This window comes from Rhinolophus hipposideros (assembly GCF_964194185.1).
Source record: "Rhinolophus hipposideros genome assembly, chromosome: 26".
Taxonomy (NCBI): Eukaryota; Metazoa; Chordata; class Mammalia; order Chiroptera; family Rhinolophidae; genus Rhinolophus; species Rhinolophus hipposideros.
Window position 1 is genome coordinate 166312 of NC_138072.1, and position 22086 is coordinate 188397.

Sequence of the window (22086 nt, forward strand, 5' to 3'; positions counted from 1 at the left end):
TGATCAGGGGAGATACGGGGCTGTCCTTCCCTGATGGTGCTTCCCTGAAGGAGAAGTGAGTCGGTCAGACCCCTGGGACAGGTGAGATGGCCCTGGGGACAGAGCAGTGGGGCTGCTCGCTTACCTCTTGCCTTCTTCCTGGCTCCGGGCTGCGTGGCCAAGCTTCTCTAGCCGCAGCGTCCTGGGTGAGGAAGGAGGAGAAGTCTCACATTTTATGGTGGCTTTATCCTCTCGGTTCTCTTCCCGAGACACTGGCGACTGAACAGATAGTGGAGCCATCAGGGGTAGAGGGACAGCTGGGGCCTGCTGACCCAGCCCAGACTGAGGGACGGATGAGGAAGAGGAGTGTGGGAATGCAGTGGGGAGTCCCTGGGGGCCAGGGTGGGGGGCAAAGGGGCAGGGCCTGGCATCAGGCAGCACTCACCAGCAGCTTCCTCCTGTGCTTTCTTAAGTCACTGGGCTGGAAGAGAGAGTGAAGGGTGAGGTCAGACTCACCCTCTGGATGCCCAAAAGTCATCCCCAAGGGGAGCCCAGTGGTCTGAGGACAAGAAGCGAGGACTCAGTGCCTCACACAGGCCTGGAGACAAAGTCACAGCTGGCCTGGAAAGTAAATCAGGGCAAGCTCGGGAAGAGAGGAAGGGGTGTGAGCAATGGCAGGGTTTTATACGTGCCCTGTGCTCGTACAAGGGACGGGCTCAGGAGAACACAACACAGGCCCACCCCACCCCAGAGGATGCCCATCGACTCCCCTCGCCAGCCCCCAAAGCAGAGCCCAGCATGACCGGGCTGCTCCTCTACTGTCCCAAGACTCTCACCAGGGTCATGACCCCCATTCGGTCCAGGTCCTGGGCAGCACTGCGGGAGGTGAGCTTAGGGGCGGAGCGGCCGCTGAGTGCAGGGGACATGCTGGCCAGGGACAGGGCAGTCAGAGAGGAGGGGATAGGGCCGCGCTGGTGCAGCTGGATGAGGTCGAGGGCCTCTGAGCTGCTGCTGGCCACGTGCGTCTGGATCTCCTCGGCCCGCAGCTCTGTGCATTCCTTCTCCTCCTGGATCACCCTGGAGACAGGCGACACCATCAGCCACGGGGCCAGCAAGAGGCCGGTGGTCCTGGCACTGCGGGCGTGCAGGCCGGAGGGCACAGCAGGTTCCGTGCCACCGCAGCTTCCACTCCTGTCTTCCTGGCTGGCCGGCTTAGGCAACATGCTCCCTGCTTCAACAAAGCAGGTGCCAGGAGGATGCCATCCAGGCAGCTGCTGGCACGCACCACCCTGACGGCAGAATCCTGACCTACCACCTCCTGCAGGTGACCTGTCAGGCCCTGGGCTGTCTGGTCTCAGCTTCCCAGTCAGCAGTGCTCTATGTCCCCAAACACAGGACCTTTAACTGATGCTGACCCAATGGCATTCTCCCAGTTCAGGAAAAGTGAGAACAATGGGAACATTGTGGGGGGGTGGGGGCGCCTGGAGAGGAGTGTGTGCCCGTCATGCACACGCACATGAACACAGATATAACTGTCTCTGAGGAGCCGGATTTGCCTTTAGTCTGAGAGCATGTCTTTCCAACTTGAGGGTGTTAAATGTCCTGCTTTTGCAGAACGGCTATGGCAGGAAACGGCAGTTATCTTGAATGTTTTACTTGGTGGAATAAAGCCGGCGGTCCTGTGTCAGTTCCCTTCTCTGTCTGATGTTTTCTTTTAAGCGGCTCACGAGAGCCAGTGTGGGAGCCACTGGCCCAGACACCTCCAGCCCTGAAAAGCTCTGATGTTCTCTCGCTCTGCTTTTCCTTCGTCGTTGGTCAGAAACACTGATAGGTTCTCTACAAAGTGCCATTGGTACCTCTCCCCGCCACAGGTTTCTTAGGGACAGGCACCGAGTTGAGGCCCCAGTCGGAACGCTGGCTCTGCCACTCACTGTGTTGCTTTAGGCGAATCAGTGAAGGGCTCTGGTTAGGGTTTGTCTGTCTGTGGAGGGGACCTGTGCTGCCTGCCCTTAGGGCTGTGCCAGTGACAAGCGCACCTCAAAGCACCCCCCCAGGTGGCCTGAGTGGGAGGAGCGCGCTGAGCACAGGGAGGGGCATGAGGCCTGAGAGCCCCTCAGAACAGCCTGGCCCAGCATGCTCCCTGGACGCGCTGTCAGGAGCCGCGAGAGGCCAGTCTGTGCAGACGTGCTCCCCAGCACGCGGCCCCACCTGATCTCCTCGTCGATGGCTTCCAGTTGCTCCTGCAGCATCATGGCCAGGGTCTGGGCATCAGAGTGGCTGCTGGGGGAGGCCATGTCCACGGAGCCCAGCAGACCCCGGGGCTCACCCTCGTCCACGTCGGAGAGCTCAGGGTCACTGTCAGAGGCAGGGGTGGCCGTGGGGGCCAGCACCCCAGGCAGTGGAGACAGCTCCCAGTCCTTGGCAAAGGAGGAGGGGAGAGGGGTAGCAAGAAGACGTCCCCGTGGCTGAGGAGCAGAGCAGCAGTGGTATCTCCTGGGAGCTTGTTAGGAATGCAGAGTCTCAGGCCCACCCCAGACCTAACAAGATCGATTTGCACATCAAAGTCTAAGAGATGCCACTGAACTGCCTCTGGGAGCTGGGGAGCAGACAGGCTGGCTGCTGCTCGGAATCCCGGCTCCCCCAGACACCGCTGTGCAGTCCCAGAAAAGTGGTTTAGGCTCCCGAGCCTCAGTCTCCGCATGTGTGAAATGGGATCCCAGGACCTACTCCCTGTGAGGGCTGGCACAAGCAAGCGCGTTAATACAGACGAAGGGTGACAAGGCTCAGGGAACAGCGAGGGCCAAGTAGGCCTGTCTGTGTCCCAGGTCCAGCATATCGCAGGACCCTCTGGGAGTGTCTCAAAAACCATCCTGCAAACCTCTTTGGTGGACAAAGGCCCGGAAGAGGAGAGCACACAGAACCCAGCTGGGAGAGGCGGAAGGACAGGGGTAAGAAAGGAAGGGGGCAGGGACACAGAGGGGCTCCTGGGCAGCTGCTGTGTTCTTACAAAGAGGTCGAGGAAAGGGGTGAGGGGAGAGAGAAGAAGCCCCTTCAGACTGAGACCCCTCAGCCTGGGGTCCTTCCTGCTGCACCTGTATCTTCCAGGCCCCTGGGGCATGGACAGGCTCAGTACACAGCACGACCAATGGTTACTGGGCCAGGAAGGCATCAGACTGCCCCTTGTCCTTCCTGGTCCCCCAGTCTCCTGAGGCAGACTCAGCAGGAACTCGCAGCTGCTTCTCAGGAAATGTAAGGTGCCACCCCAAGGGCCAGTCAGCCTGCTATCCCGCCCTCCTCTCCCCCACAAACCACAGCTTTTGTTCCAGAAAGCTTGCCAATTCCGTCTTGCCCCTGAATCCCCTGGCCTGACCACACGCCCGCACACCCAGACACACGTGCGCACGCTTCAGGGGGGCCTCGGGGACGGCTGGCCGCCCGCCAGCCCCCACCTCACCCACCAGGAGGATGAGGCGAGGGGCACTCAGCTGTTGCAGCTGACGAAGGCCCCAGCCCCAGGGCTGCAGCTGTCGCAGATACAGGGGAGGGGAGGGAGAGGATTTGCACCCCACGCCAGCCGTCTGTGAAACTGGAGCCAGGCACATGGCAGAACTGACCCCAAACTCCCGGGGAGACCCCCCCACACTCAGCCCACCGCTCACCACTCACCTTGGCAGGCTCCTGCCGCAGTGCCGAGTAGTGGCGATGCAGGCCTGGGGGCACGTGGCTGCTTGTGCTCAGGGAGAACCGCATGTCCATCACACTGCCCGGGCGTGACCTTGCATGGAGTGGACGGGGAGAGAAGAGAGCCCTGAGGACTGAGCCCCGGCTCACACCCCCGGGCCCATAGACTTCAGGGTCTTCAGCTTGGAGGAATCTTAGCAGGACAGAGAGTGATGTGCTTTAGGGCCGCCATGTGAGCAAGAGCTTGATTTACTCTCTGGTGCTCCAGGGGAATGTTCTAGGGAGACAGCCTTCCATTTACAAGAAACACCTTCGAATGGCCAGAGCTGGCTTATGATGCCACTGGGTGCTGTAAGGAAGCTGAGCTCCCCACGAAGAAGCATTCAAGTGGAGGCTCAATGGCCCTCGCACAAGATGCTGTGGAAGGGCTCCTGGCACGGAGAGGTCGGCAGGAGTGGTCTCTTTGGGGCCTTCAATTCTGAGGGTCTGTTTCTTGGTCTTCTCCCCAGCAACTTTCCTTGGGGTCTCCCCATAATCTGGATGGCGCCTTGGCCAACATTCCACCCAGGCACCCTCCCCCATCCCAGGAAGCCTCAGGAGGCCCTGACACCGGACCAGGGACATACACTGCCCCAGGGGTCTATTCCAAACCTGGGATTTTAGGGTCCCAGTAATGATCCTGTGGGATGTCTGGGTGCCCTCCCAGCTTGGAACCCTTAGGTAAGCCCAGAGCAAAGGGACAGGGTGGGCCTCCAACGAGCATCACAAGGCAACTGGAGGGAAAGGGGAGCTCCTGCCTCTCCCTGTCCCCTCCCCTGCAACACAGCACCAATTCCATGTCAGGTCCAGTGCATCTGTGTGGTCAAAGCCAAGACCCCCCAACCATTAGAAAAGTTTGGTGTGCTCAGGGCCATAGCTCACTAATGGGGGAGAAGGGCTACTCTCTTCTGAGCAGCCTGTGGGAAGGGAGAAGTCAGAGGAAGAGGCTGACTACCGTTTCTGTCTCGTTCCCTGCTTCTCTCCACACTCCTATACAGAATTCCTGACAAACGTGAAGATGGTACTTAAGTCTGCACCACCCAACACGCTTTTCCCTAATTCCAGCCTCCTCCCACTCCAACGCAGACACACTTCCTTTAACCTCTCTGCAGGAAGCCAGGGCCCCACTGGCCTGATACAGAGCTTCCGCGGTTCTGGTTTAAGCGACTTAGTTTAGGCGAGAAAACAGCCAGGAGCCACGAAGCTGGAGTGGGTGCACCCATTCAGTCTCCTCGGGCCTCATCCTGCCTCTCTGGGCAGAGAACTGAGGGCAGGCTCGAGGTCTGAGTTCAATGTCAACTGCTTCACAAAATATGAAGAAAAATCCAGAAGTTCCCTGAAACGCCAGTCTAATCCAAGCACGAGGTGGAAAGCTCCACTCATCTCTTAAAATGTTTTCAGGGAAAGGGGTGGCACAACCGTGCGGGTAACAGTAAGGACGTCTGGAAGCCTCATTCCAATCTCTCTGCCGGCTTCCTGAACCTAGGTGGTCCTCAAGCAAACAGCAAACTGCAGACCCCTAAGACGGTGTCTCAGAACAAGAGTGAGCCAGACACTCTCCATGAGCGGGCCGGGGGGCGTAGGTGAGCCCTCAGTCAGGAAGAGGGGAGCCTGGCCTAACTGGGGGTCTCCTGTGTCTGTGTGCCTCTGAGCACCCCATGGAGCACAGGCGCTCCCTTCTCAAGTGCCCAGTGAGCTCGGTGACTTTGACCAAGCTCTCCAAGCCTCAGTGTCCCCCCTGAAAAGGAGAAGGACCTGAGGTTCTGCGCAGTCTTTTGGTGGAAGGAAGTCTCTGTCCTCAGGGTCCACCCATGACCCATCCCAGCACGTCCAGCCTCCCATGCTCCAGTACCTGGAGTGGACGCCGTCTACAAATGGCCCCCCTCGACCCTTCAGCTGGTCCACCTCTTGGCGCAGCTTCTCAATCTCTTCAGACAGGCGGCCCTGTGCCAGGCAGACCCAGGTGGGAGTGGCGGCCAGGTGTGGCAGAGAGGGGAGAGGGGGACAAAGAAGACACCAGAGTCGAGGAGATACAGAAGAATGCCCTGCAAAGTCCAAAGCCAGGGACCCCAGCCGGGCCACGGATTTCACCAGAAGAGATGAGGTCCAGCTGAAGAGTGACCACAAGGGCAGCAGCGGGCAGGCAGGGGGCGGGAGAGGAGAGGGCTGTGTCTGGGGAAGGACCCTACCAGAGCAGGCCTGCAGGGCCCTCAGCAGCACACTTCACAGGGCAATCGAGGCCGAGCACCACAGGCCGTGCTCTCCAGGCCTCGCTGACACTGGGAGGCAGGCATAGGGGCTGACCCTCCCAGAATCACTGCACTCTTGCCTCAGCCACTTTGAGGTTATCACAAATCCTTCTGCTGAGTCCTTCACTGGGTCCCAGGTCTCTGCTGCCCACTCTGTGCCCTATGCTGTGGCCTGATTCTTCTTTCCATGGGGGATAATGCATCTACTGTGCAAGCTCCAGTGAGGGTTAGTCAGGTAACGTGCGCACACGGACTGACAAGGGCTCGCTCTGTGCGGGGTCCCAGGGCAGCTGCTTGGAACAGGAGGCCGTCCCTCCCAGGCTGGCCGGTTGGTTGGCCAGCAGCTGGGTACCTTGTGGTGCTGCTGTTCGTCAATCTGCCGCTGGGAGCTCTCCAGCTCCTGCATCAAGGTGTTCTGGGGGAGAACAGCTGTGAGCCAGGGACCCCGCCCGGCTCTCCAGGGCGGCCAGCTCCTCCCTCGTCCAGCCTCGCTGCAGGCCAGTGCTCACTGGTCCCGTCCCCAGACCCGGTCCCGGGACTGACCCCTCACTTCCCGACCCCACCCTCCCCGAAACCCCGCCGCTCGGGGTCCCGCCACAGCACCTTCTCCTCCAGGGCGGCCATGCGCTCCTTGAGGTGCAGCTGCAGGCGCTCGTTGGACTCAGTGAGCAGCCGGTCCACCGTGTCTGAAAGCCGCTTGTTGTGGTCCTCGTTCATCTTCTCCCGCTGGCGCACCTGCGTAGCCAGCTCACTTCGCACCAGCCACCGCTGGGCCATCCGCTGCCGGCCCTGGGAGCCACCCTGCTCCCTCGCCCCAATTTCATCCAGGGGAGCCCGCCCAGCGCCTCCCGCCCCTGCATCTCTGTACCAGGTGGCCAGTCCCTCCCCTCCCCAGCTCCCACTTCCTCCAAGCCGGGGTGCTCAGAGCCCGGCCTGGCCCTCACCCGGGCCAGCTCCTGCTTCTTCTCCTCCAGCTGGCCCTCCAGCTGCCGGACATGCTCCTCAAAGCTGCCGTGCCGTTCTGCAGCCTGGGGACAGGGACAAAGCGCAGCAGCGGACATCTGCCCCCTGCTCAGGCCTCCTGGCGCATGCACCCCGGTTCCAGCGTGGCCTTTGGGGGTCAGGGCCTCAGGGAGCAATGTAGCCCAGCCCTCCCCTGCCATGTTGGAGCAGAACTGTCATCACCACCCCTTCCTCTTGCTCAGGGCCTGCCTTAAAACATGGCAAAGCTGGCATCACAAGAGACTAAATTCTCCACACGCTTCTGGAAAAAACACCCACCTGAAAGCATGAGCTGCCATGTCTTTATGCCTCCAGATGGATGGACATGCACCTCAGTGCAGGACTCAAGCTAAACTGAGTTCAAATCCTGGCTCCCTCTCTTCCCAGCTGTGACCTTGGACAGGTTACCTTAGTAACTCATGTGCTTAGTAACACTTTCCTCAACTGCTAAATGGGGACAATGACAGCACCAGTGCCTCGTACCACTGTGAGCACTAAATGAGACGATCCACGGCAAACACTCAGGACTCAATTAGCACTCAGTCAACACTAGCCATGGCTATGAGCTCTGCTGTGAAACCAGCCTGGACAGACGGGTCACCCCTTCCGCTCACGTGTCTCCAGACACCGAGATCCCCTGGTTCCTGCTGACAAGGTACTCGGGACTGCCACACATCCTACCGTCGGGGAAGCCCTCCTACTGTGACTGCCCGGGACACATTCATCAATTCCGCCCTCCCTTCTTGTCAGTTCTGGGACAAGCTGAGCTGACTGCTCAGCATCACAACATCCTCTGGTGCACTTTAAACCAGCCCTCATTTCTAGGGGCGGGAAAGTCCTTCAAGACCACCAAGGCCAACCCAATTGCCATGGAGATGATGATGTCATCGCAGAGCCGATGGTGTTATAGACATGATGTCATAGATACGATGACGTCATCATAGAGATAATGGGACATCACAGAGATAACGGCAGCGGTGCCGATTTGGGAGGGAGTGACTTTTCCCAGGTCCCAGAGCCAGTCAGTGGCAGAAGCAGACGTGGTCCTGAGTCTACCTAGGTACAGCCAGGCTGTGGGTTCCATCCCCAGAAGTCCCAAGCTGCCACACAGGCCCTGGGGCCTGACACTTACTGTTACTGGTTTCCTTCTCTCCAGGGGCTGGGGGTGTAGCTACGGTGATCCCAGTGAGGCCCCCCTGAAAACCTCTGCCCAGCTGCAAGCACTCCGAAATTCTCTTCATGAACCCACACACTCATCCAGCTCATCCGGAATAGTTGTTTTCAGCCTGCCCACCTCTTATAAATTATTACCCCTTAAAGTTAACTATCCACTGGGTAAAATCATATTCCCTTTCATTCGTCCTAAAGCTCCAGCCTTCAAGCAACAAGGGGTGGTCCCTAGATGTAGAATGCTTCAATTTCAGCCAAATTCCACCCTCTTTAGGAAGTGTAGACTTTGATCCTATCTCTTCTCAGACTTCATCTTTCCAGACATGCGAGTCCTAATTTTTCCACTCCAGACCCAAACCAAAGGAAGTATTGACCACAATGATGTAAATGATCATAAAAACAACCTGCACCCAGTCTCTTCTGCTTCTCGAAGTACTTTACACCTCTTCTTATGGACTCTAAGGGGTGGGGTGACGAGGGCAAGGACTACTCTTCCAACCGACACAGAGGGTTTCCCGGAGTTAAACTGTGAGAAACGGTTTGCAGCTCCTGGCCCACGAGCCTCCCACTCCCAGCACCGACGGTCTGGCTCCCTAGAGCTCAGGAAGAGGGGGCACAGGCAGAGCCCGGGCCCGGCCACGTGCCTTGGTGAGGGCTGCAACCCTCTGGGCCAGCTCCGCCTCCACCTCGGGCAGCGTCTCGGCCTTGCGCACCGTCTGCTGCAGCTTCTGCTCTGCCACCTCCAGCAGCTCCTGTAGGTGTCGTGCCTTCTCCTCGCACTGGCAAAGGGGCGGGGAGGAGAGCCAAGAGGGAGCACTGAAGCCTCCCGCCCCCACCCGGCCTGAGCAGAGAGCAGGTGACAGGCCAGGAAGCGCCAAGAAACAAGCTGGGTTCTCGGCTGCCCAAGAGGCGCGACATCCAAGGGGATGACGCCAGGGGCTCCTGGGCCACCAAGGGAAGACCCCAGAGTGCAGTACAAGGCTTCCCCGCGCCACCTGGAGGAGGTACCTGGTGGTGCAAGGACTCCTTATTGGCCAGCTCGTTCTCCAGCTTGTCGTTGAGGTCATGGATGCATGTGGCCTCGCGCTGAGCCGCCAGGTAGCGCTTCTCCAGTGTGGTGACCCGCTCCTCCATGTCCTCCTTCTGGGCCAGAGCCTGGGCGGGAGGTGAGGGCACCGATGGGAGGCCATCACCTTCTCCCCGCCCCCGTCCGACCTGCACCTTCTCCACACTGCCCGGCCAGTGCATGGCCTCCACCTGTCCCTCCTGCCACCATCGGACCCCACCTGGTGCTCAGTGTCACACTTCCCAGTCCTCCCGCCACCCAGGGCATCCAAGTAGCTGCCCTCCTGAGAGCCGAAGGTCTGCACCCAGCACGAGGGGGCAGGCCAGGCCTTCGCCCACCTCCCGCAGGTCCCGCTGACGCCTGCTGCTCAGCTCCTCCGACTTGATGAGGTCCCGGCGGGCGGTGCCCAAGTCTGCCTCCAGTTCAGTGACAGCTGCAGTCAGGGTGACCAGTCGCTCCCGGGCCTGGCTCAACTCAAAGCTCTGCTTCTCCAGCAGCTCCTGCAGCTCCTGCACCCGGCCCACGTCATCCTCCAGGGACAGTGAGCTGTCAGTTGGCTGTCCAAGCCCAGGACATCCTGCTCCCTGCCCCTCCCAGGGAGCTGGAGGCAGGGACAGCTCTTCCCCAGCCTCAGAGCTCACTCCATACGATGACACACACCCTGACACTCCCGTGTATCTCTTGAAAAGCAAGTTTCTATTTCACCTGCTATCTCAGCCTCCTCTAACTTAGAAAGGCGTGACGAGGGGACCAAGGCTCCGGGAGAGAAGGGCTCTCGCCTGAAGTGGACACACAGGTAGAGGGGCCCTAACAATTACAGTGGACAAGCACATGATGTGTCTAGCAGCGAGTCAGGCACTCAACCGACAATCTATACACTTCTCCACAGATGGGGTTGGGGAAGGGCAGAGAGAGGAGGGAGGATACCGGAGAAAGCCCCGAATTTAATTCAAGCAGCTGCTGTCCTGACTGAGGCCGGGCCCTCTGCACCAGTCTTGGGGAAGGCATGCCCCCTGCTCCATGGTTCCCCAATACCCGCCTTCCACAGGCATTTTGGTCCCAGCTGCACAGTCCCCTCGTCTCCTGCCACTCCGTCCTGAACCCCTGCCCACTGCTGCAGGGCACAGCCCCCAGGGCAGAGTGTCACAGACAAGACAACCTGCCACATGCTCCACACCCTTGTGGGTCCCCCACCTCCTAGACAGGTGCCCAGCCTTGGCTCGAGGGGCCGCATTGCAGAAGGAGGGTGGGCAGGCTGCTTACCTGCTGGTGGGCACCTGCCAGCTGCTCCTCCAATATGGTGACTCGCTCCAGGGCCGCCCGGAGCCGCTCTCGCACCTGCCCAAGGTAAGAAGAGGGGAGATAGAGGGAGAAACGGAGACCCCGCTGGGCTCTGGCTGGGTCCACCCCTGCTGGGTGTGAGGCAGAGCAGGGTGTGCCAACAGGCACCCTAATGGGAGCCCCTGGAAACGGCCAGTGGGAGGAGGACCAGCTAGAAGGCAGTCTGCCCGAAACACAGGACACAGACGTCTCAGAGATGGGACCAGAGGCTGCAGGGCAGGCCAGGTACCTTCTCATCCAAGGCCTTGTGGTGCTCAAACAGCGACTTGAGGGCTCTCAGCACCTCCACCTCACTGGAGACCCCGGAAGGCGACTGGGCCTGACGCTTCACCACAGTCATCCTGAGGGACCGCTCATGGCGGGACACCAGGCATTCCAGATGCTCTAGAAGAAGCTGGCAGGGAGCAGGGAGGCGAGAGGAGTACTGTGGGTCTGTGCGCAGGGCGACCGGAGTGCCCACGGGCTCGCTGGGGGGACCGGGTGCCCCGTCTGTGCCATTGTTCAAATGCTCAAACACTTCCGTGCTGGTCAGCCCCAAGCCGGCTGCCCTGGCCTATCTCCTCGGACCCCGACTACACGTGAAAGATGGAGGTGTCCGACTGTTACCCCAGCACATAGGGTAGGGATGTGCCGGCCTGGCCCCAGCACACGCCCCAGGACCCCCTTACCCTCGTGTTATTCCGCTCTGCTGTCAGCTCTGATATCTCTTCCTCCCGCTCTAGGAGCTGCTCCCGACACATGCTCAGCTCTCGGGTTAAGGTGGCAAATTCCTGAAAACCCCCAAGGCCCCTCAGCACGTGGGACATGCCCCGAGCAGCGTCCTGCATGCACAAGGCAATGGTGGGCCCTCTCACCCATCCCTTCCTTCCACCATCTGCCCAGAGCCATCCCTCTCCATCTGGTGGGGCACTGTGGGGCAGAGGACCCACAGTGAGCACATGCTCCCGAGGGGCCCACAGCTCTGGGTCCTGCACACTCCAAGGGCACAGGAGGGTCTGAAGGGACAGGGCTGGATGCAAGAGCCAGAAAATCAGTCTGCTCGGCAGCCCCTTCCCCCTCCAGCCACCAGCATCACCTGATGTCCCCCCCTCCCATTTTGTGGGTCTGTTTTGCCAGCTATCCAATGACCTTTCCCTTTAGAAAATGATGGAGGAGAGTTTTGCTTCTGGTTTGACACAGTAAGGTCCAGAAGGACCCTGATGGACATCAGAGAAGCAAGAGCCCAAAGGAGCTTTCCCCCTCCGCAGGGTTTTGGCAGCTGCCGGTGGCCAGTGAGACAGGGGACTGAAGGACCCACCTACACAGGAGCAGGAGAGCGTGCAGGCCTGCCCAGCCAGCCAGATGGCTTCAGCTCTAGCTTCTGGGGCCCCTGCTCACTCGGTCCAGGGCTGCACCCTGGCCACTTGCTGGGCCCAACCCAAACCCAGGCTGGCATCCATTCAAGGGCACTGCAGAGTCCTCTGCCGCCGTCCCCATTAGGACAGCACACAGGGGTGACAGGCTGGCCCCACAGGTCCAGGCCCAGGTATCCTATTGATTTCCTTAGACATCACCTCACTCCAGAAAGAGAAGTGGCCCAAATTCTATGGCTTCCCTGGGTTGGGGGTGACTGACAGTGGCTGTAGGAAGGGACAAGGGACCCAGAGAGGCCAGAGCCTGAGACGCCACGGCCCAGACCCTGCTCACTGACTGCCTCTCTATCAAGGAAGGCCACAGCCAAAGGCAGTCAAGCATCTCGACCCTGGAAGGCCTGGCCCTGGTCCCGGTCACGCCTCAGCTTTCAGACATGCACTCGTGACACACTCGTACCCAGAGACAGGACTCGATGGCACACCCCAGCCCCACGTCAGGGCACCACCACCAAAGCATGGGTGCTCTGTCCTCCCTCCCCTCAGCCCAGCCCCTGCACGGCCTTCCCACCCCAAGACGCCTCTGCCAGACGCTGTCCCAAAGCACAAGTCAAACTTCTTCTCCTCGCTTTCCAGCTTCATCGCCCTAAGGCCCTTGGCCTGGGTCCCCTGCTGTTTCCAGCCACCAGCGAGCCTTTCTAATCCCACACCTTTGCTCAATGGGGGAGCCCACCCCTCTGTCACCACCTGAGGAAATCACAGCCACCTTTCAAAGCCCATCTCAAAGGCCGTGCCTCCTGGGGCTCCCTAGACTCCCCGGGGGAGGCTCTCCCTGCTCCCACAGTGTTGGGAACAGTGGCTACGCCCATCATTCACTCACAGATACTGTGAGCACCTCCCGCGTACCAGGTGCTGTACTGGTCGCTGGGGACAGTGACGAGGTCCCTGTGCTGAAGCTCCCAGGAAGAGTCACTGTACCTCTTTGAACTTGCACCCTCCAGTCTGCGAGACACAGGTATCCCTCTAGTGTCTCCAGGAGGACCCAGTGAGCCCACGAGTGCAAAACACCTAGCACACGGCCAGCAAAGCCAGCGACCCGTCACTGATACTCGCGCTTCCAGTCACTTGGGTTCTGGTACTGAGCTGCAGGACAGGGTGGCTCCTCCACTCTCGCTCGGTTGGGCCCCTGCAGGACGGCCCACCTCCCACGCACGCTTCACCAGGACCCCGTCTTCCTCCTGACAAGGCATCACCAGGCCCTGGCCGGGCAGGAGCCCACACCGTCCTGCCACCTGCTAAAGGGCCTGGCCCTGCCAAGCCCTCAGGCTGCGCGGCCACCAGCAGCTAAGCAATGCTCGAGGTGTCGTGTCATCGTCTGCGATGACAGCGCCCGCTTCACAGCGCTGAGAACTTCGGGAGGAGCCGAGTGCACAGAACACGCGCGGCGACGTGCGCTGGCCGTGGTGCTGAGGCGGGCGGGGGACAGCTGACCAGCCGGCGCTCCCTCGTTCAGCTCTGCCTAGTTTCCTACGGGGAACTCGTGGTCGTGCATCTGCGGACTGAGAGGCGCCCGGGCACCGCGGAGGCCAGTCCCTGCCCGGGCGCCACCTGCCGCCGGACAGGCGCAGCGCACGTGGGTCTCCTCCCCATCCGAGCGCGGCCGCTTCTCCAGGGGAAGCCAGCAGCGCGCTGGCTGAGACGCTTGCGAGCGAGCGAGCGGCAGGGACACGAAGGCAGTGACGCCTGTGAGCCCCATGAGGGGACATGCGACTTAGACGCAGATGGGCTGAGGGCCCCAGGACGCTAGGCTCTGGCCTCACCTGCGGGAGCGCCGAGTTCAGGTGACGCTGGAGCTGGTCCCTCTCGTGGAGGGCGTCCTGGAGCCGGCTCTGCGTGGCCGCCAAAGCCTCCTGACTCTCACGAAGGGACTCCAGCAACTTCTCCCGTTCATCCAGCATGTTCACCATCAGCTGCTCAAAGTTAGCGTCAGCGTCCGCGCCATGGGGGGGGCCCAGGGAGTCCCCCTCCTTGATGGTGGGCATCACCTCACACATGGTGGGGGCAGGCAGGGCCTTCTCGGCGTTGGGGGACAGGGGAGGAGTTCACGGAGTTGGCAGCTCCAGGGAGCCCCAGAGCACAGGTCTCTGGACAGGCGGAGCCACGCGGGGCTGGGCCCGCGGCATCAGTCTCTCTGGCTCTGAGAGGAACCTGGTGCCTGAGGCCCCCCCATGGGACGGAGCCAGAGGCCCGGGCTTGAGCCCGCAGGGCTGGGGCTGGGTGTCCTATGTCCCCAGGCAAGCGGGCAGCAGCCAGGTGTGGCCATGACAGACAGGGAGAGCAGGCTGGAAGGGGACCCTGGCTCACGCAGGGCACTGGAGCCTGGCCGAGTTCCCACTGGATCGAGCGACACCCATTGTTTCTGGAGGACACAGGTCTGTGGGAGAAGAGACTGCTATGAGGACGAGCTGGGAGGAGAAAGGCGTGGGGGGGGGCTGGGAGGGAGGGGGCAGGACGCTGGCACCCCCACTGGGATGGGGCCCTCCCTGGTTCTCCCACCACCACTGCCTCAGCCTCCAGCTGCCCCACCTCCAGCTGTCAGACTGCGGCCATTGGCTGGTTCCCCCACCCACGTGCTCTCTGGCCAAATATAGAACTGCTTCAGGCAGCCGGCTGCCCAGACTCCTGTGGGACCTGCGGTGGGAGAGGGGGCAGGAAGGAATGGGGTCTCTGGCCCTTGCCCCATAGCTTCCCACACCTCAGGCCAAGGTAAGCACAGAAGGGGTTAAAGGGCTCCGGGCATGTGAGGGTCTCACACAGGGGCCTGACTGGAGGTCAGGAGACGGGCAGAGGGCTTCTCCCTGACCACTGGTACACCTGGCTCATCACTCAGGGACAATGCTCTGTCTCAAATCACGCCCACTCCTGAAACCTGGCTGGCAGCAGGGGTGCATTCTGGATTCATAGCCTGCTAGCCTGGCCTGGAGCAGGGACCCCAGGGTCGACGTGGGGTGGGGGCCCCTGCTCATGGCTGGGAATCCTCTCCCTCCATACACCTGCCCACTGCTGGCACTGCCGGAAGTCACCAGCTAGGGCATTAGCACGTGCACAGCCTGGCACAGGGATGCCCGGTGTGATGAGTTCGGCAGCATGCAGCTGGGGACTCCCCTGCCTGCCTCTGGCTCCCACCTCCCAGTCCACTCCTGCAGCATGACTTGAGACATCAGGCACCCCAGTGACCATGCCTCAGGAACGCTGTTTCCCTTCCTTCCCATCCCACCCCTCCCATTTGGGAGACAGAGAACAGCTTCTTGTCCACCCCTCAGCGGCAGACTGGGAAGGTCAGGGAGGATGGGAGACATGGGGACCCCCCAGTGAGAGCTGAGAGTCAGAGCCTGGGCTGAACCCGGCGTCGGGACCAGAGAAGGGCCAAACCTCTTCCACCTGTCATCCCCTCCCTAGAGTACCGATGGTCTAGGCAGAAATGGGGGGCAGCAAGAGAGAGGCTCGGGAGGAATGTGGGTCTGGACCGGACAGAAGTCAGGTGCCAGCCTGAGAATACCCATGTTCACACCACAGCCATTTCCCGGGGGCCCCGCACTTCAGACAGGTATGCACGGAGACCGAGGACATACACATGTGGCCACGCACATGCTCCCAGACACGGAAACTGGACACAGACGCTGACTCAGGGGACCCTGTCCCCAAGCTGGACAGCCACCGTGGAGGGCAGGGTCCTGAGAGGCTACCGAGGTGAAGTATTAATAGCACCCTGGTCTGTCCCCCTGAGCAACAGGAGCCAGAGCTGCCATGTCACTGATGCTAAGGACGGTCATTCCTCCCACTGCCCAGCCTCTGCGCCCTAGATCCCACAGCCCAGTGCTCCGATCTAGGAGCAGAAAGGCCACCATGGCCCCTAACACCTCCCCAAGCTCATCAGCAGCCACTGCCCACACCCACCCCAAGAAGACACAGGAGAGCAGATGAGGAGGCCAGGCTGGGGAAGGGCCCCCATGGCAGAAAGCTGCTCGGAAGTCAGGGACCCTGGAGATGGCATCAGTGCAACAGATCCCAGTGGCCTGCAGTGAGTGACGGAAGGTCACCACGACAGAGGCCTGTCCTGTGCCAGGGGTCCCATGGTACTTTTGTTCTGCCCACCTTGGAGGGAGAGCAGAAGGCCCCATGACTGACAGGGACGGTGAACTGCCTGGGGGGCCGGGGGCCTGTGGGTAGGGTTACAAAGCTCTCACAGCAAAGGGCCTCTGGCTGCCAGGGTGACAGGCGGCCTGCTCAGTATCCTCCTGCCAACTGAGAAGCTAGCACCACTACCACCAGCCCTCTCCCAGCCTCCCTGCACACCAGGTGCCAGGTGGCACCTCCACTTCCCCTGGCACAATGCCCCCACGTGGAGCCAGGTGCCCTGTCGAGTGCAGCAGCGTGGCAAGCATAGGGGCTAGGGACACCTGGCTCCTTCTGGCTCCTGGGCTGGCTTGAAATAGCGGCACCATCATCTCCGCCTAACAAAGCCTCCTCAACCCCTGGACTGTGTCCCAGTGACATGTACAGGTCCTGATTCACAGGCAAAAGCCACCAGCCCCCAGAGCAAGCGGGGGCTTTGCAGTGAGGAGTGTGGGCGGGAGGGCTCCAGTGAGCAGGGCGTGTGTGACGGGGAAGGCCTGGGTGAACAACAGGGAAACTGCTTTGGCTTTTCCAAATTTACCCCCATCTTTCCCTAACAACAGGAGGGGCGGGCACTTGGGTCGGATGTCCTGGCTGGTCACACGCAGGCTGGCGCCCCACGGCCCCACCAGATGGCCCGCCTACCACTGCGAGGGAGCCAGCCAGGGCCAGGCTGCTACCCTGTGGAGGCCGCCGGCACGGGCCAAGCTGCCAGAGTGCTCACTTCTCAGTGCCTGTGAGCTGCGCAGAGGGCGCTGCAGGGTGGGCCCTCAGGGCCAAGAGGCAAGAGGAGGGGCTGTGCACCCCCCCCACGGCAGGGCGGTGGTCACCCGGGAAAAATGGAGCAGTGCCCATGTGGTCAGTACTGAGCATGTGTCAGACACTGTGTGGTCAGCTTACTTGAATCCTCCGGTTCCTTGCAAGGAAGACGTGATTCTTCTTCCCCTTTCACAGATAGGAGAACTGGGACTCAAAGTCACGTAACCAAGTCTGCACAGCGAGAAAGAAGAAGAACCAGGGCTTCATTCCACTCTGTCTGACTCCAGAGACGGGCAGGGATGGAGGCACAGGAGTGGACAGGACTCCTTCAGGCCACAGCCTCTCACCCTCGTCCGAGACAATGCAGCCGAGGCACAGCTCAGCCTGGGGAAAGGCCTCTGGGCAGCAGCCACCATATCACGAGATGGCCCCTGGGCCTCGATCTGTGAGACCCATCTCTCCAGCTGCTCCCAGGACTTAGTTATGGGCCAACTCTTCCCAAGACACAGCCTGTCACCTGGGTGAGCATCCAACATGCTGCACAACCAGGGCCTCTGGACAGTGACAATCACACCAGGACACAGGGGGACACTGGGGCTGTCACACCCACTGTCACCACCCAGGAGGACTAACATCAGGTGAGTGGGGAACGGAGGGCCACAAGTCTCTGTGCACCCCCAAAATCACACCCACAAGTCTCGGAGCACCCCCAAAACCGCTTGTCCTCTCAAATAGACCAAATCATAGCCATCGCACACCGGGTTTGTGACAGCGTACCTTTAGGGACAGCCTGGGGCAAGAAGAGGGCAGAAATGAGACAAATGCAAAAGGCTCTGAACTCTCTTACTTTAACCTCAACTCCAAGTTGACTGGACATCCGATTGAGGTTTCTTGTGCATAAAGGGTTCCAAGTCTAAGAGGGGGTTACGCAACCCCTGGTTTGAGTGTTGTCTGCAGAGACCCCGCTCACTGAGCGGGTCCTCAGGGAGGCAGCACTACAGGGCGCAGAGCAGAAAGCGGGGGAGGGAAGGCTGCTCAGCAGGCCCACATGCTAAGTGTGTAACAGACGACCCATGTACACGCATGCCAGCACAGAAGTCTGCACCAGTGAACACAGCACACAGCTTTGGGCAAGCTCACGTCACCGAGTGACCTTGGCATCTTCTGCTAAACAGAGCTGATGGTTAACACTGACATGTGTCCTCAAATAATGTCTGCAAGAGGAAACGAAGTAGCGTGGGGTGTGTGTAGAGAATAAAAATCTTTCAAAATAGGGGCCCTGCGGGACAAATACGGGTCTTCTGGTGTTGGAGAAAAATACTCAGAAGTCTGCATTAGATCAGCCATCAGATTAGGGAGCCGTCACACAGCAGAAAACAGACGACCCAGGAGAAACCAGTAACATGAGATGGGAGCAGTCAGGTGCCAGGGGGCAAAAGGTCCAGAGTGCACAGGATTGCTCAGAGAAACGCAGGCGTCATAGAAGTGTGAGTGTGTGGTTATAAAAAGGGGTGTGCAAACGTGGGGGGTGGAGGTCCTGACAGAGAGAGTGTGAGCATGTGTGTGCACAAGAGTGAGGTCCTGACAGTGTGGATTCCATCATGAGAGTGCACGGGTGTGGTCATGCAAGTACATGTGTGAAATCACACTACTCCTAAGAACACGTGGGTGCCATGGGAGTCTGCGCATAACCGTGAAAGATGTAAGTGCATGTGTGGTGTTGAGCTGTGTGAGCCTGAGAGGGCGGAAGGATGGAGACGATAGCAGGAGTGACAATGCCACTTGTTGCGAAAGCTCCTCCCGACAAGGGCCGAAGGTTTACGGCCCTCCCCCTGGGACCCAGTGCGAGCAGTCACGCAGCCGGGCCCAGCCCACCTTCGACTTACTGCCCCCCATCAGAGCCTCCCTGTGGGGTCTCCGGAGCCCAGGGTCCACATGCACCAGTGACAGATCTCCCAGAAAGTCCAGCGCTCAGGGACTAGCCCCAGCCAAACCCCTGGCCTGGCCCACCTCGGGGGCCCCCCACTCACAGCCCATCAGCGTTCACCCCACCCCCACCTCCCTGGAACTGCGGGTCCCACTGAGAAGAGCTTCCCGAGGTCCTGCGCGCTGACCCCCCCAGGACCCGGACAGCCCATTCTACCTATTACCCCTCAGAAACAAGGAGTTCGGCGCTAAGGGAGGAAGCGCTCGAATCCTACGGAGGCTTTTTCTTAAATGGACTACAAGCCCATCACCCCTTTGAAATGACAGTTATCTGAAGACAGTGGTCATGAAGTTACATCAGACGTGTTTACTTTATAAGAACTCAACTCTGCTGATTGGCAAAATGAGAATAAAGGCCTGTGAAGCAAACCAGCTATTTCATCTGACACCGGACTACAAAATTATACTGCGCTAAGCACTCTTCAAAACCATGGAACACGTTACGTGTTTATGTAACTGATACATGATGTCTACTAACGACACCTGGGCTTAACGTTTTGTTCAGCTACAAACCTAAACCCAGGTGCCATGCTTCATGGGGACTTAGGGGTTCTCCCCGATGCTGCACCCCTGCACTGGGTCCCCAGAGGCTCCTCTGCTCCAGGTTAAATAGTTCTGGCTGCAACGAGGCCCTGCTTCGTTGAACCCAGGGGATCAGAAGCCAGACCTCGTCAATTCCATCCAACAATCGCTTAGCGAGGAGGCTCCCGTGAATCCAGTACTGACCTAGGAATGGTTATGGATACAGGCTCGGCCCTCGAGGAGCACGGCCTCCTGGAGCGAACACAGCACACAGTGATGGCTGGAGAGCCACACAGAGAGCAGCACTAACCACATGCCCAGCCTCTGGCCCAGCCTGGGCGGCCCGAGCACCACTGGATTGTCTCCTCAGCTCTCAGAATGAATCAGCCCCGGCCAAGGCCTGTCGGACCCTGCTCCGGGCTGGAGCTGACCTCTCCTGGGGGGCACAAGACACCGGGGGGCCAGGCCAGGCCAGGCTCAGGGTCTGCTGGGCCTGCAGTTAGACCCCCAGCTCAGAGCTCCTCCCCCATGACAGTCTCAGTTCTCAGAGACCTCTCCCTGCAGCCTGGCACCACGGCTCCTCCACGTACTTCCACTCCGATGGTCACCCAGAGGGCTGTGTTCCTGTGAGCCAGCACCGTATGCCTTTCAGAGCTAATTATAGGTCGGTGAGACAGCAGGTCAGAGGGGGCACAGACGGTGACTTCCTGTGGCTGCAGTACACTCCCGTCCCTCCTTCCGTCCCAATTCTCCACCTGGGACCTGGACTCGGAGGCTGCTTTCACTGCCTTGGTCCTCCCGACTCCACATCAACTCGTTCTCTCCAGCACACACTGCAGACAACTCCATACCACACCATGTTTCTATAGCAACCCATCCAATGGCCCAAAGCCCCGGGGTAGTGTCCCTGGCATAAGAAGCCTCAGCTAGCCCCCCCCCATATCCTAAAGCCCTCTGGGCCCCAGCTCCCTGGCCCTGAGCAGAGTCTTCAGCCTGCCTCCTCATCCTCTCCCTGAGCTCTCACCCCGTTATCCTCCGCGGCTCCAAAAGGACCACAGCAATCCCTGACAACTCTTTCCAAGTCTAAGATTTCAGCAATCAACTCAGGGACAACACCCAGGAGCCTGGCTGCCTGCCCTCCCTGCCCCTCCAATCCTTCCTCGGTACCCAGCTGCCAGGCCACACACACCCCCCGGCCGACACCACGACACGCTCACCAAGTGAGATTGCCCTTCCACACTGACACCCACACTCTTCTGCCTTCCAGAGATGGGGTCCCCGCTGTGCCGAGTGTCTAATGCCTTCTTGGCCCCCAGTAACCACTGTGCTAGTCATCGTCTCATTATGTTGAGACCCCCCTTTATCCCAGGCAGTGTCCTAGGCCTCAGGACAAAGTCCTAGAAAAGAGCCAACGGAAATAACCCCAACTGTTCCTTTGGGATGACCTGGGTTGTTACCAGTTGTAGGGGGTCGGTAGGCTGGAATTCAGTTCAGACCGGTCCATCTTTTTCTAATCCAACAGCAGTGTAACAACATGGGGGCGGGGGCGTTAACGGAGTGCCTACGGCGTGACTGGGTGTACCTCTCAACTGCCCCGCGGCTCCAAATTGCCTTCGGAAGACCCAGTACCTAACAGTGCCGGGCACATGGCAGGAGCCCGTAAATGTTTGCTGCGTGGAACACCTCTGGAAGGACTGGGGATCCCTGAGAGCTGGCTCCCGGCGGCCTTCCGCCCCAGCAGGAGGGGACCTGCACGCCACGCCCACCCTCCTTGGTAACACCTGCGTGCGAGCAGCTCGGCGGCAGCCCAGCTCCCCTGCCCCTCCGACGGACACCTCCAGCATGACGTCAGCACCTGGTGGCACCTTGCCCCCCCCCTCCTCCGAGAAAAGCACCCACATCGCATTTCCAAGTCCTCCAAGCCAACCTCCCTTCCCACCGCCGTCAGAAGCTGCAGGACCCACACTGGAAAACACACTGCGTGGCGGGAACGCGGCCCCCCACTGTCCCCCTACCCGTCAGGTCAGGAATGTCTCCTCCGCCCCGCTCCCGCGGCGACCCCCTCGCCCCCACCGCCGAGGGCTGCGGAGCCGGGCCCCTCTGGCCCCGCCCGCGTCTCGGCCGGAGGATGGAGCGCCACGACAGGAGGGGTGCTGTGAGCGACGCGGAGAGGCCACGACCCACCCCGCGGGGACGCGGTGCTCAGCGCCTCCGCGCCTCCCGACTCCTCCCGACTCCGCGGGGCCGGGGCCGCGGTCGTGCGGCTTCCTCCAGGGACCTGCCGCTCAGGCCCTCCGGAGGCCGCCGGCGAGCGCGACCTCCACGCCCCCCACCGCGCCCCCCGCCGACGGACCTGGCCTCTACGCTCACGCCAAGGGCTCAGGACTGCAAGTCCGCGGAGAAGCGGCGGAGGCGGCAGCGCTGCCTGCGGAGGGAGAAGGGGCTGCTGCCCAAGGCGCGCCAGGGACCCCTCCCCGAACTGTGCGAAGCGGAGGGGGGAAGACAGCCGTCCTTCTCCAGCCTGGCGCTGCGCGCTCACCTGCCCGCAGTTCTCCGAGACGCCCCACAGCCCGACACCCAGCAGCTGCGGCCTCGGGGGCACGAACCCCGCCTCCTCACTCGAGGCCACGCCCCTGCCGGGGTACGCCCCATCCCTCACGTGACCAGAGGCCGCCGCAGCCGCCTAGCAGAGCCTCGCGCCCTCTGCGCTCTGCTCTGGCCCCACCCCCAGAGGCGGGGCCTGCCACCTCCCTCCAGGCCGCGCCCC

General features: G+C 60.7%; 1 protein-coding gene across 13 annotated transcripts in view; it reads right to left on the reverse strand.

The window, feature by feature from the left end:
• PPFIA4 (PTPRF interacting protein alpha 4) overlaps positions 1-22086 on the reverse strand; it is a 40947-nt gene that overhangs the window by 16825 nt on the left and 2036 nt on the right. For 5 of the 13 annotated variants that reach the window (XR_013992616.1, XM_081038854.1, XM_081038850.1 and 2 more), the window contains 17 exons: positions 16953-17042; positions 13697-14310; positions 11196-11297; positions 10757-10921; positions 10450-10524; positions 9525-9716; positions 9129-9275; positions 8765-8899; positions 6893-6976; positions 6552-6683; positions 6301-6363; positions 5552-5643; positions 3646-3754; positions 2188-2444; positions 816-1056; positions 425-460; positions 125-258 (listed from right to left, as the gene is read on the reverse strand). Coding sequence is in view for 12 of the 13 variants with exons in the window: in XM_081038854.1 (XP_080894980.1) it covers positions 125-258; positions 425-460; positions 816-1056; positions 2188-2444; positions 3646-3754; positions 5552-5643; positions 6301-6363; positions 6552-6683; positions 6893-6976; positions 8765-8899; positions 9129-9275; positions 9525-9716; positions 10450-10524; positions 10757-10921; positions 11196-11297; positions 13697-13930 (2198 nt within the window). In the remaining variant the exon portion in view is untranslated. The other 8 variants (XM_081038860.1, XM_081038853.1, XM_081038858.1 and 5 more) reach the window with 7 other exon arrangements.